This window comes from Populus trichocarpa, chromosome 6, assembly GCF_000002775.5.
Source record: "Populus trichocarpa isolate Nisqually-1 chromosome 6, P.trichocarpa_v4.1, whole genome shotgun sequence".
NCBI classification, from domain to species: Eukaryota; Viridiplantae; Streptophyta; class Magnoliopsida; order Malpighiales; family Salicaceae; genus Populus; species Populus trichocarpa.
In genome coordinates, this window is record NC_037290.2 from 11,533,378 (window position 1) to 11,545,314 (window position 11,937).

Below are 11,937 nucleotides of genomic sequence, written 5' to 3' on the forward strand. Positions count from 1 at the left end.
AATCTAAAATATATTAAAAAACCTCCTGAACTACTATATCTGGTCTGAAACTTAAATTACTATGAACATAATAAAGTCTAAATTGACTAATAACCATGTGGTAATAATTAATAATCATGCCTCTTACTTTTTCTTTTGTTATGTTTATTTTACTAAAAAAAAAAAAGAAGAAGAAGAAAAAAACATAGAGGTCTGATTGATTGTCAGCCTGAGTCTATTATATGTCGGCTTGTTGACATAAATAAAAAAGCTGTCTTTGCTTGTGCTTGTGCTTCTGCTACCTCTGATTTCTCAGCGACAATTCAGCTTCAATCTCTCTTTGATCCTTGTCAAGTTAAATGAACTTTAAAATGGGATATCTTGTTTTGTTTTGGTGATCAAAATCTCCAGTCTTTTTTTAGATGGTCAAGATTAGTAACTTACTGGGTCATTTCTGGAAGACAAAGAAGTAGACGAGGAAAGAAAGCTCGTTTCCCTTATGATTTTGGTTTTGTTTGTTATGTTGAGGGATTTAGTTGGGGTTTGATTTCTTGGTTTAAAGGTGACTTCTTTTTTACTCTTTTTGAGCATTTCAAGAGAAGTTATCCTGCAATTATTGGCAATGGCTATGTAGTTAGAGTCTGAAACTAAACAAAACAGGAGTTGGGTTTGAGGTGGATGGTTAAAACCTGTGTGGAAGAGAGGAGTTGATTGGAAAAAAAGAGAGTTTTTTTTATTCATATCTGCAAGAATGAAGGTTCCTTCAAATGGATTCTTGCCAAATTTTGCAGAAGGTAGGTTGTCTTTAGTCAAAATTTATTTCTTTGATACATGTTGGTGCTATAGCTGTTTTCTGGTTTGCTAGTTTGATATCCATGGTTACTTCTCTATACCTGAGCTCATGCTTCCTTTTTTTCCTGGTGAAGACTTTTTTTTGGGAGTTCAGGAATCTGGTGATTTATTACTCAATTCTTATTCCACTTTTCTTAGCATGTACTGTTGATTGAAGATTGAGTTTTTATTGGCAGTTGTGATATTTTTTGCCCCCCCCCCCCCCCCCTCTTTTATGTGAGAACTACTATTTTTTAAATGTTACCACAGATTTTTTATGCTATATGGCATCCATGTTTGCATTTGGGGTTTTTAGTTGGTAGATCATTTACTTGTATCTCACTTTCCTGGCATCTCATATGGTTTTGAGTATCAGATTTTTGTTTGAAAGACTTAGAGTTTCCGTATAATACTATAGGTTATGCAGGAAGATATGTACGGTGCACGAGTTTGTTGTTAAAATTAACACCTCAAAGGTTCCAATTTATTCTGTTTCTGAATTTATGCAGTCTACTGTTTGATTTTAAACAGAATTTTAAATTTTCTGAATCTTGGAATTTCCTTCTTTTCAAATTCCTGAATTTCTCCATTCTACTGCTGAATTTAAAGACAGCTTGTTTTCAGTCCAGTGAAAAACATTTCTCACTTGAAATTTTTTACATTCATAAAATCTTAATGTTAAGGATAAAAATATACTAGCAAGAAATATTCAGTAAGCCCTTTCAGAACCACTGGAAATAAATTATGTGTGGCTGATACAATTCATGATTCTTACATATATCTTGGTCATGATCGATCATGTAATCTTCAGGGCCAGAAATAAGAACCTCACCTGTTTTGAAATTATATGTACTTCGCATTTTCAGAGAGACTGAATTGGTTATGAGAAATATGTTTTATACTCTTTAGCTCAATCAAAGTTTGATTTGTATGATTGTGATAGCATTCTGATTGGTTTTGAATGCAGGGGAAAGAAAATGCATCAATTCAGAGTTGTGGCATGCTTGTGCTGGGCCACTGGTTTCCTTGCCTCCAGTTGGAAGCCTCGTAGTTTACTTCCCTCAAGGCCACAGTGAGCAGGTATGTCACCTTCACTAATAAATCTAACTGAACAGCTACTCTGGATTGTCGTTTCTGACGAAAGTTACTTTGACACCTAAAACTTTCAGGTTGCAGCATCAATGCAAAAGGAGACTGATTTCATACCCAGCTACCCCAACCTTCCTTCCAAGTTGATTTGTATGCTTCATAATGTCACATTGCATGTACGACCTCCATTGTTCCACGCAGCAGTTTGTAATAATTAAACATCTTCGAAAAACATTGCCTTGCTAGAAATTGGTGCATATTTTGAATAGCTGGTGTTCTTGCATGCCTTAGATGTCTTTCTTGAGAAGAATCAATATATGAGATCTGGTTGACTGTCTGGAACACAAATTTGATATTCCAAAGTTTTATATTTGATGATTTATGCATATGTTTGCTCAGGCTGATGTGGAAACTGATGAGGTCTATGCACAGATGACCCTTCAACCAGTAAGCAAAGTAGGTTAGCTATTTAATTTTAACATTATAATAAAACGTTTTTCGCTTATTCTATGCAAGGCTAAATGAGTGTCATTGTGAGGTTGATTGATTAAAATATCTGATCTACAGTATGAGAAGGAAGCACTGCTAGCGTCTGACATGGGGCTAAAGCAAAACAGGCAACCTACCGAGTTCTTCTGCAAAACTCTTACAGCTAGTGATACAAGTACTCATGGTGGATTTTCTGTACCTCGTCGAGCAGCTGAGAAGATCTTCCCTCCTCTAGTGCGCACAATCTTTTCAAATATGACTAAAATTTTATATTTATGGATCATGTGTCTACATCTGCCTCACAAATGTTCACCATTGATTATATTGAATAGGACTTTTCAATGCAACCACCTGCTCAGGAGCTGGTGGCCAGAGATTTACACGACAATACATGGACGTTTAGGCATATTTATCGAGGTACAGCCCCCTTTTGATACATAAAGTACTTTATACTACTTCATAGTGAAACACTTGAACAGGGTTGCCGTATGGAAATGAAATGACTGTTCTTTCAAAATTCATCCGTGGATGTATATATGTATCTTTCCTTCCTCCGTAGGATGTGGTTTTGAGCCAGTGAGTTTATAAATTCAGGTTCCAATGCTAATATTAATGTCGCTACTTGTTAACAAATAGAAAATGAAATTTCAATCTTCTTTAGTATACTGGTGCCTTATGAATAATAGATGTTTTACAGTTTTGATCAAATATTAGGAGGTTTTAACATATTTGATTTCTTATAACTTAAAAACCAGAATAAAGTGCATTAAACTGTTCCTTGATCATAGGGCAACCAAAAAGGCACCTGCTCACTACAGGTTGGAGTGTCTTTGTCAGCACAAAAAGACTTTTTGCTGGTGATTCCGTTCTATTCATAAGGTATGAGATTGAATGTTTGATATGAAAGATTTTCGGCTGGAATATCATTCTGTTGAGACGAAATAATCTGGTTTGATGTAGAGATGAGAAATCACAGCTTCTCTTGGGTATAAGGCGTGCTAATAGACAACAACCAGCTCTCTCTTCATCAGTTATATCCAGTGATAGTATGCATATTGGAATTCTTGCTGCCGCAGCTCATGCTGCTGCAAACAACAGCCCATTCACTATATTCTACAATCCAAGGTACTGCACTAACTTGTTTATGGTGTTATCGCAAATTCACAATTTATCTGGTCAGTGGAGAAGGTTAATTTATGAAGCCAAAGGCATGACCTAACAAATGTAATTGATTTAAATAGGGCAAGCCCTTCTGAGTTTGTGATTCCCTTCTCCAAGTATAATAAAGCCTTGTACACGCAAGTGTCACTTGGCATGAGATTTAGAATGATGTTTGAGACTGAAGAGTCAGGAGTCCGCAGATACATGGGTACAATCACTGGTATCAGTGATATGGATCCAGTGCGCTGGAAAAATTCGCAGTGGCGCAATCTTCAGGTATTATTAGCTGCTTGTACATTTTGTATGATACGGAGGTTGTGTAAACTTAGTGGTGTTGTGTGTTCTCGTGTAACAATTTGCGACGTTTCGAAAAACAGTCTAGTGGACTATTTTAGAGGCATGCGGTGCTTGAGCTACATTCGTAGAACTTAGTTTCTTGGTTGCACTATCTGTCTAGTGACCTTCTAGAGTTGTATTGATTGTAGCTTCTCTGCCAAACATTGATTTTAAATATCTGTTTGATACTTGGTTGCTATTAACTTTGGTTTTACTTGTCATTAGATTATTTTCTCTATACCCATTCAAGCGCATGCCTTACTTTTTTATGGAGATATTTCTCAATTGAATAAATCGAATGGCTAATTATTTAGCTTACCCAACCAATTCTAAATGGTGATAGGTTGGGTGGGATGAATCAACTGCAGGTGAACGGCCAAGCAGAGTTTCGATTTGGGAGATTGAGCCTGTTGTAACTCCTTTCTACATATATCCACCTCCGTTTTTCAGACCAAAGTTCCCTAAGCAGCCAGGGATGCCAGGTAAATTCATCAACGACCCCATTTCTATATTGCACTATATAATAGTTTCACCTGCTGCAAATTTATCTTATTGCCATTTACAATGATTCTAAGACATTTCAAATGGATAGAAACTTACAGTCGTATTTTCTTCTATGTTTTTCCTGTTACTGTATTATAACCAGTGACAGTTGTGTTCTGCAAGAATGTTGATTGGATGTAAGAAAAGAAAACTATATTGCCTGGTACCCGACAAGTTTTTCCTATCTGGAATTTAAAATCTATAGATGGATTCAATTTTTTAAGGCCCAGTACATCCAAGTAAATCAACATGTCCCATGAAGTAGAGTGTTAAATAGACTAACATTTGTCCATTTACTCTAATACTATCCTTGATATTATTAATTAGCCATCTGTTTTGATTATAGATTGCTGCGTGTCTGTAAACTAAATCTTTTGCAGTGCTTTTGCAGATGACGATTCTGATATAGAGAATGCTTTTAAGAGAGCCATGCCTTGGCTTGGAGATGAATTTGGCATGAAGGATCCCCCAAGCTCAATCTTTCCTGGTTTGAGCTTAGTTCAATGGATGAGCATGCAGCAAAATAATCAGTTTCCAGCTACTCAATCAGGATTATTCCCATCGATGGTTCCTTCCAATGCCCTGCATAATAATCTTAGCACTGATGATCCATCAAAGGTATTGAATTTTCAAGCCCCTGGCCTATCTCCTCCAAGTGTCCAACTTAACAAGACAAATCCACAAAACCAAGTCGGTCAGTTGCCTCAGCCACCAATGGCATGGACTCAACAACAGCAGCTGCAACAATTATTGCAGACTCCTATTAACCAACAGCAGCCACCTTATCCACATCAGCAGCAGCAGCAGCCACCTTATCCACATCAGCAGCAGCAGCAGCAGCAACCTATTTCCCAACAGCAACAGCATCAGCATTGGCCACAGCAACAGCAACAGCCGCAGCTGCAGCCACCACAAATACGACAACCACCACCACAAATACAACAGCATCAACAGCAGCAGCAGATTTTCCAACCACCTACACTCAATGACAGTGTGGTTGCCCCTAACCAAATTCCAAATCAGAATTTGCAGCAACCAGTTGTATACTCTCAGCTTCAGCAGCAGCAGCAGTTACTGGCAAGCAATACCCAATCCCAAAGCATACCTTCTGCTAATAAAAGTTCATATCCACTGACCTCTTTACCACAAGACTCACAGCTTCATCAACAAATGGAGCAACAATCTAACCTCTCACAGAGACAACAGCAGCAGACTCAATTGCAACAGTCCCCTCTGCTGTTGATACAGCAAAACCTATCACAGAGGGCACAGCCACAGCAACAGCAACAGCAACAATTGCAACAACTATCACAGCCCAGCCACTCTGAGCAACAGCTTCACTTTCAGTTACTACAGAAGTTGCAGCAGCATCAGCAGTTGCCCTCCCCTGCAAGCTCAGTTCTGCAGTCTCAGCAGCTACAGCAACAACAACAGCAGACCCACCAGCAACACCAGCAACTTCAGCAGTCACCTCTGTCACAGAATCAGCAGCCACCTCTGTCACAGAATCAGCAGCCACTTGGCAGTAACAGCTTCTCAACAGCCGCACTTATGCAAACACAATCTTTTCCTATGAACCAGCCCCAAGGATTGCAGAAACCACCTATGGCAGTTAGAGCACGTTCAAGTATTACAGATGGAGAAGCGCCATCTTGTTCAACCTCACCTTCCACTAATAATTGCCAGATTTCTCCACAAAATTTCCTGAACAGAAACCATCTAGCTCCGGCCATGTTGATGGGTGATTCAGCTATTGAGCCTGCAAGTAATCTTGTTCAAGATCTCCAAAACAAGTCTGAAATTCGTGTCAAGAATGAGTTTCCCAGCTCAAGAGGTCTAGACCAACTAAAATATAAAGGTGCTGTGACTGATCAATTGGAAGCTTCCTCTTCCGGAACATCATATTGCCTAGATGCTGGTAACATCCAGCAGAATTTCTCAGTCCCAACCTTTGGCTTGGATAGTGATGTCCAGTCACATCCTCGAAACAGTCTTCCTTTTGCATCTAATATTGATGCTTTGGCACCCGATACTTTATTGTCAAGGGGATATGACTCTCAAAAGGATCTTCAGAACTTGCTTGCTAATTATGGTGGTACTACACGAGATATTGAGACAGAGTTGTCCACAGCTGCAATTAGCTCCCAGTCATTTGCTGTGCCAAACATACCTTTCAAGCCTGGTTGTTCGAATGACGTTGCCATCAATGATACTGGGGTTTTGAACAATGGATTGTGGACCAACCAGACCAACCAGACTCAACGGATGCGTACATATACGAAGGTTTGTCATCCTGCCTGTTCCCTCTCTTTTAATCTCTCGAGAAGCTCTCAGCTTAACAGACTGAGAAATCTCACCTAGAAAAAAAAATCAATGTTTGTATGTGTTATTGATTATTAGCAGCTTACAATCCTTTTGTCTGAGGAGAAATCAACTCTTTAGTTATTTATTCTTTAACTAGTAACTGGTAAATATTCTTCAACAAATATTATTCCACTGTAGATAATTTTGCTCGCTCCCGAGTAAATATCCTAACGCTGGTTCAAATTCATACAGGTCCAAAAGCGTGGCTCAGTTGGAAGATCTATTGATGTCACTCGTTATAAAGGTTATAACGAGCTGAGACATGATCTTGCCCGAATGTTTGGCATTGAAGGGCAACTAGAAGATCCACAAAGTTCAGACTGGAAACTGGTTTATGTTGATCATGAAAATGACATATTACTTGTTGGAGACGATCCTTGGGAGTGAGTCATGGACCTCAGTACTTTATAACATTATTTCTTCTCTGTCCTTTATGACCTGTTATAACTCTCAAATATGCATTTTGAAATTGCTCTCAGGGAGTTCGTGAGCTGTGTTCAGAGCATAAAGATACTGTCATCTGCTGAAGTGCAACAGATGAGCTTGGATGGAGATCTTGGTAATGTGCCTGTTCCCAATCAAGCTTGTAGTGGCACTAACAGTGGAAATGTCTGGAGGGGGCAGTATGATGATAATTCAGCTGCCTCATTTAACAGATAAATGGGTCAGGTGGAGTATCTGAGCTAAAGTTGACTTCCCTTGATGGTTAATCCTTTTTTTGCCCTCAGCAGCTGTCCCAGGCGTTCTGTCAATGATTTTTAAGTTGTGTAACAAAGGAAAATGTGACTACACTCGGGAAGATGTGACTGGAATTACATTATCTTGCTGCAGGTAGTCGAGCTCCTGCCACAGATGTGGTGCTAGGTGCTAGAGCTGTGGATTGTCCAACAGCAATCCCCCAAATACTGTCACCTTTGTTGCAACTTTTGCCTTCAGATGGTAGTATCCCTAGTAGTTCAACTTTGGATTACATCCGGGAGAGTGGACAGGAGGCAAAGGATCCATGAAAGCATCTTGCCAATCTACTACTGCCGATTAACACATTTTCTCTTGTAAATGCTATGTCCATTAACAATCGCTAATTACCTGCAATTCCACATCTTGTTAATAGAACAGCACTTTCTACCCTTTAGTGTTGCTTTGTCGCCCTCTCTTAGGTGAAATTCACGTGCGTGAACTAGTGATATAAACTTTGATATGTTGTAGAAATGACTAGCCATATACCCGGGATCTGCTGCGAGGTAATTTCCAAAATCTATTTTTATTTAATTTTATGATAATGAGAATTTCTATTTGGAAGAATTTCGGCAATTTCATCTTGCAATAATGATAATTTATATAATTTTTTTATAAATTAATTGATAATAACACCATTAAAATCCAATTCTATCTTAAAAAAAATATTGTTTTTAATGTAAAAAGAATTGTTAAAGTTAAATAACTAAGACTTTGTTTAGGAATACTGCCCAAACTGCCTTTCTTAATAATTCAAAATTTTTTTGGTTAATTTTTTTTTTGTTTTAAATTGTTTTGATATATTAATTTTAAAAATAAAAAAAATATTATTTTAATACATTTCATCACGAAAAACAATTTAAAAAAAAAAAAAAGACAACCTCTTTTTTTTCGACTATTTTTTTTTTCTTTCCTGTTTTAGTTATTTTGTATAATATATACTATAATGTATAATGATAGCGTCTGTCACACAGATCAAAGCTAAGTGCACTTTTAAGCATATACGAATCTTGTATTGAACCAGCTGCGCCTTCGACGAAAAGCTGCCCAGTTCCGTGTAATTCACTTCGTCTTTAGGGAACAGGAGTAGGGTTGGATCCTTAACACAAATGGCTTATTGCTCACATATGATGGAATCAGTCCCACTGGATTAGATTAAAACTGCTTTAACCAGTGAATATAGTTTATTATTATCATCATCCCTATCTTTCTGTGACCAAATCCACCCACCCACCCACTGGGGTTGTCAGCCAGAAATCTTAGTGAGAATTTGTGCTACAAATTGATTCAAACAATCCAGCAGTTCAAATTACATTCAAAGACTACAATCACAATCCGTATGCCCTGAGGCAACTCAGCCACAAAACTCAGTCACACATGTAGAGAATACTGACAACTAAGAGAGTATAGCCATTACATCGGAAGCTTTCAATGCGATGTAGTTAGCACCATCACTCCCTTTGAAGTCATTCCCAGCATACTTGGCATACAAAACTGTGCTTCCTGGGGACACGGGTAGTGCCTTCCTGTTACCTTCCTCGTCAAGTGGTCCAGGTCCAACTGCTATCACCTGTTCATCAAAAAGCAGTATATACATCACAACCGATGAACATTTCCAGTAATGCATGTGAGAAATGTAAGAAACACTTGATCTCACCGTGCCAATAGAAGGTTTCTCTTTAGTTGCCTCTGTCAGCAACAAGCCTCCAGCAGTTTTCTCCTCCGCCTCAGCAAGCTACAATCAAATCCAAATAACAAATTATTGTGAAACTTCAAGTGCCCATACAACCATGAAGCGTGGAGAAGATCATACTAGATTTATTGCTAACATGCCATGCCATCATTTTCAAGACACCCAAAAAGGCAACATGAGGTGAAAAAAGGGAATTAATGATTCAAGATCAATTACTTCACACAACTTTAAAACTAAAATCACCCAGCCGCCAAAGACAAACAGCATCCCATTAATGAAATATACTAATCAATATGCGCCAACCAATGGATAGTGGAGGGTAATGTACCTTTATGAATACTCTATCATTCAGTGGCTTAAGATCCTTGATATCATCTGTCTCAAGGATGCCGATAATATCATCCTCCTTCAGTATAAGATGACTTGAGCCATCGAACTCCACCTCAGTCCCCGCATACTTGGAATATACAACCCGGGCACCAGTCTTTAAAAGCAAAGCACCAACCAACCCAATAATTCAGTAGCATATTATGAATGAATATAAGAGAATTACAAATCATCTAATGGGCAAAAAAATGACCTTCACAGAAATGTCCAGCTTGGTCTTCCCAATCGACTTCCCTTCTCCAACAGCAACCACCTCACCAGCTTGAGGCTTTGTTTGGGCAGAAGATGGAAGTAAGATGCCACCCTCAGACTTCTCCTCAACAGTCTTGATCTTCACCAGCACTCTATCACCCAAAGGCTTAATTGATGTGTACTACAGGAATGAAGTACCATCAAATCAAACAAGCCATTAAAAGCATTGAATTAAAACCCAACAAGAATCAAATTAAACCAAATGAAATCAACCTTCTGTGGATGCAATCGATAACAAAAAGAAAAAGAAAAGGAACCCAAAATAAGGTATGAGAAAATACTCTAACAAATCTAACACTCAGCAAATCCAAAAACAACACACTTTAATTCCTAATTTAAACTATTTTATACAACACAGCACACTAAGCATACATTCAGCACTTTAAAAGGAAAAACAAAAGCAATTGGTTGGTAAAGAGAATTAATTTTTACCTTGGGAGCGACAACAGTGGCAGCTTTAACTACCAAGCACCGAAAAGGGCGTTGAGAGAGAGCAAAGCCACCAGCTGGTTTAAAAGACGCAAACTTAACATTAGAAGCTCTTAATCCTTCAAAGGAAGACAAGTTCCTTGCTGAAACCGAAATTGAGGATGCTGTCAACTGTGCTGTTGCCATTTATTTATTTTTCTTTGGGCACTAATCAATCAAACAAAAACAAAAACAAAAACAAAATCAAAATCAGATTCATCATACAGCAGTTAATGAAATCTCGAACAGGGCATAAGAGAGACATAAGTACCCGGTTCTAGAAATGCTTGAGAGTTTGAGTAAAGCAGATAAAACCCTAGCTAGCAAGACTGATGAGGTAATGTTTTCGAGTGGGTTTTATGAGATGATAGGAGAGACTTCTAGAATTATTTTTGTTGGAGTGTTTTTGTCTCCAAACTCACGCGCTTCTCAACTCTCAACTGAGTCGAGCTCTTAAAACGGGTGGGTTATTTTTGAGTTTTTATGAGTGTATTAGCAGTTTTATTTAAAATGTGTTTTATTAAGAAATATTTTGAAATAATATTTTTTTAAAATTATTTTGAATATAAATATTTTAAAATAATATAAAAATTAAAATAAATTAATTTAAAATTAAAAAATTAATTTTTAAAAAATATAATTTCAATCCATTTTTAAATACTTAAGTGGTTCATTGAATAAAATAAAATAAAAAATTTTGATCTTTCTAAATTCTAGCATCCACGTTCGTCTATCATCTTTATTTTTTTAGTTAAAAATTCATTTTAACTCCTTGCACTCTAAAATAAAAAAAATCATAAATATTTTATTATTATTTTTTTAGATAAATCAATAATTAAAAAAAAAAAAAGCTCAATTGCTTCTGGTCTTTCCAGTGTCATAACTTCATACAATTCACACAATTCAGGGTTCCTAAAAACATGATGAACTATTTTTCCAGTAGACATCGCAGCCAGAGGTGGAGCAATAAGAAAAAAATAATAAGAGGGTCAAATTAAAAGAAATATTTTAAAAAGATTAAAATTTTAAATATTTTACAAAGGGAGAGGTTGGGAAAAATTCCTTGCAGGGACTCAGGTCCCTGCCAGCCTCCCCCTAGCTCCGTCACTGCCTGCAGCTATCAAAATTTATTAGCATAAGAGAAGCCTTGTTATGATCCAAAAATGTTAATATCGAGGTCTAACTTAACTAATTAGGTTCTGAATTTACTCCTTACATATTATCAATTCGAGTCTCACAAACATTAAGGTTACTGGAGACTTACATGATCGTTAACTTAAAGATCCGTGAAATTAATTGAGGTACGTGCAAGCTGACCCGAACACTCACATTAATCTAAAAAAAATATTTTTTATCAACCAAAACAAACATTTTCACCGCTATAATTGCTAGCAGTAAATACCTATGCAGAACCAATTTCTTATGGAGGCTGGAATTCCAATATATCATACACAAAATCGGTTTATAAAAATGGAGGTTGGAATTAAGGGTCGAAATTATGAAAAAGTTGCTAGAAAAAATAATTGGAAAACACAACAAAAACACAAAACCTATATCCCAAATCTCTAATGCACCCATTTTAAATCTAAGTAGAGTTTGTATGTATATTG

The 11,937-nt window shown here is 37.2% G+C and overlaps 2 protein-coding genes across 5 annotated transcripts; one reads left to right on the top strand and one right to left on the bottom strand.

The window, feature by feature from the left end:
• Positions 1-209: 209 nt before the first annotated feature.
• LOC18100300 (auxin response factor 19) lies at positions 210-8,094 on the top strand. 4 transcript variants are annotated; one of them, XM_024603250.2, is made up of 14 exons: positions 210-773; positions 1,778-1,890; positions 1,980-2,075; positions 2,299-2,346; positions 2,467-2,622; positions 2,721-2,805; positions 3,177-3,267; positions 3,349-3,513; positions 3,630-3,825; positions 4,229-4,367; positions 4,820-6,711; positions 6,985-7,175; positions 7,272-7,351; positions 7,624-8,094. In XM_024603250.2, the coding sequence occupies exons 1-14, from the start codon at positions 731-733 to the stop codon at positions 7,797-7,799; spliced, it is 3,471 nt and encodes a 1,156-aa protein (XP_024459018.2). In that variant the 5' UTR covers positions 210-730; the 3' UTR covers positions 7,800-8,094. The 4 variants fall into 4 exon arrangements, with proteins under 4 accessions (XP_024459018.2, XP_006381583.3, XP_006381581.3 ...); XM_006381521.3 differs by having other exon boundaries at positions 211-773; positions 2,299-2,355; XM_006381519.3 differs by having other exon boundaries at positions 211-773; positions 2,299-2,355; positions 7,272-7,461; positions 7,624-7,770.
• A 561-nt stretch (positions 8,095-8,655) lies between these two features.
• LOC18100301 (20 kDa chaperonin, chloroplastic) lies at positions 8,656-10,768 on the bottom strand. The gene is made up of 6 exons (XM_006381523.3): positions 10,599-10,768; positions 10,292-10,495; positions 9,801-9,980; positions 9,549-9,704; positions 9,185-9,262; positions 8,656-9,097 (listed from the first exon to the last, which is right to left on the bottom strand). The coding sequence occupies exons 2-6, from the start codon at positions 10,472-10,474 to the stop codon at positions 8,924-8,926; spliced, it is 771 nt and encodes a 256-aa protein (XP_006381585.3). The 5' UTR covers positions 10,475-10,495; positions 10,599-10,768; the 3' UTR covers positions 8,656-8,923.
• Positions 10,769-11,937: the final 1,169 nt, after the last annotated feature.

Excerpts from the sequence above, each read along its gene's own strand:
- LOC18100300 (XM_006381521.3), top strand. The coding sequence starts at position 731 with ATGAAGGTTCCTTCAAATGGATTCTTGCCAAATTTTGCAGAAG. Across the intron at positions 1,891-1,979 it reads CTCAAGGCCACAGTGAGCAG|GTTGCAGCATCAATGCAAAA; the intron begins GTATGTCACCTT and ends TAAAACTTTCAG. Across the intron at positions 2,623-2,720 it reads AGAAGATCTTCCCTCCTCTA|GACTTTTCAATGCAACCACC; the intron begins GTGCGCACAATC and ends TATATTGAATAG.
- LOC18100301 (XM_006381523.3), bottom strand. The coding sequence starts at position 10,474 with ATGGCAACAGCACAGTTGACAGCATCCTCAATTTCGGTTTCAGCAAGG. Across the intron at positions 9,981-10,291 it reads CCACTGTTGTCGCTCCCAAG|TACACATCAATTAAGCCTTT; the intron begins GTAAAAATTAAT and ends TCATTCCTGTAG. Across the intron at positions 9,705-9,800 it reads AGCTGGACATTTCTGTGAAG|ACTGGTGCCCGGGTTGTATA; the intron begins GTCATTTTTTTG and ends TTGCTTTTAAAG.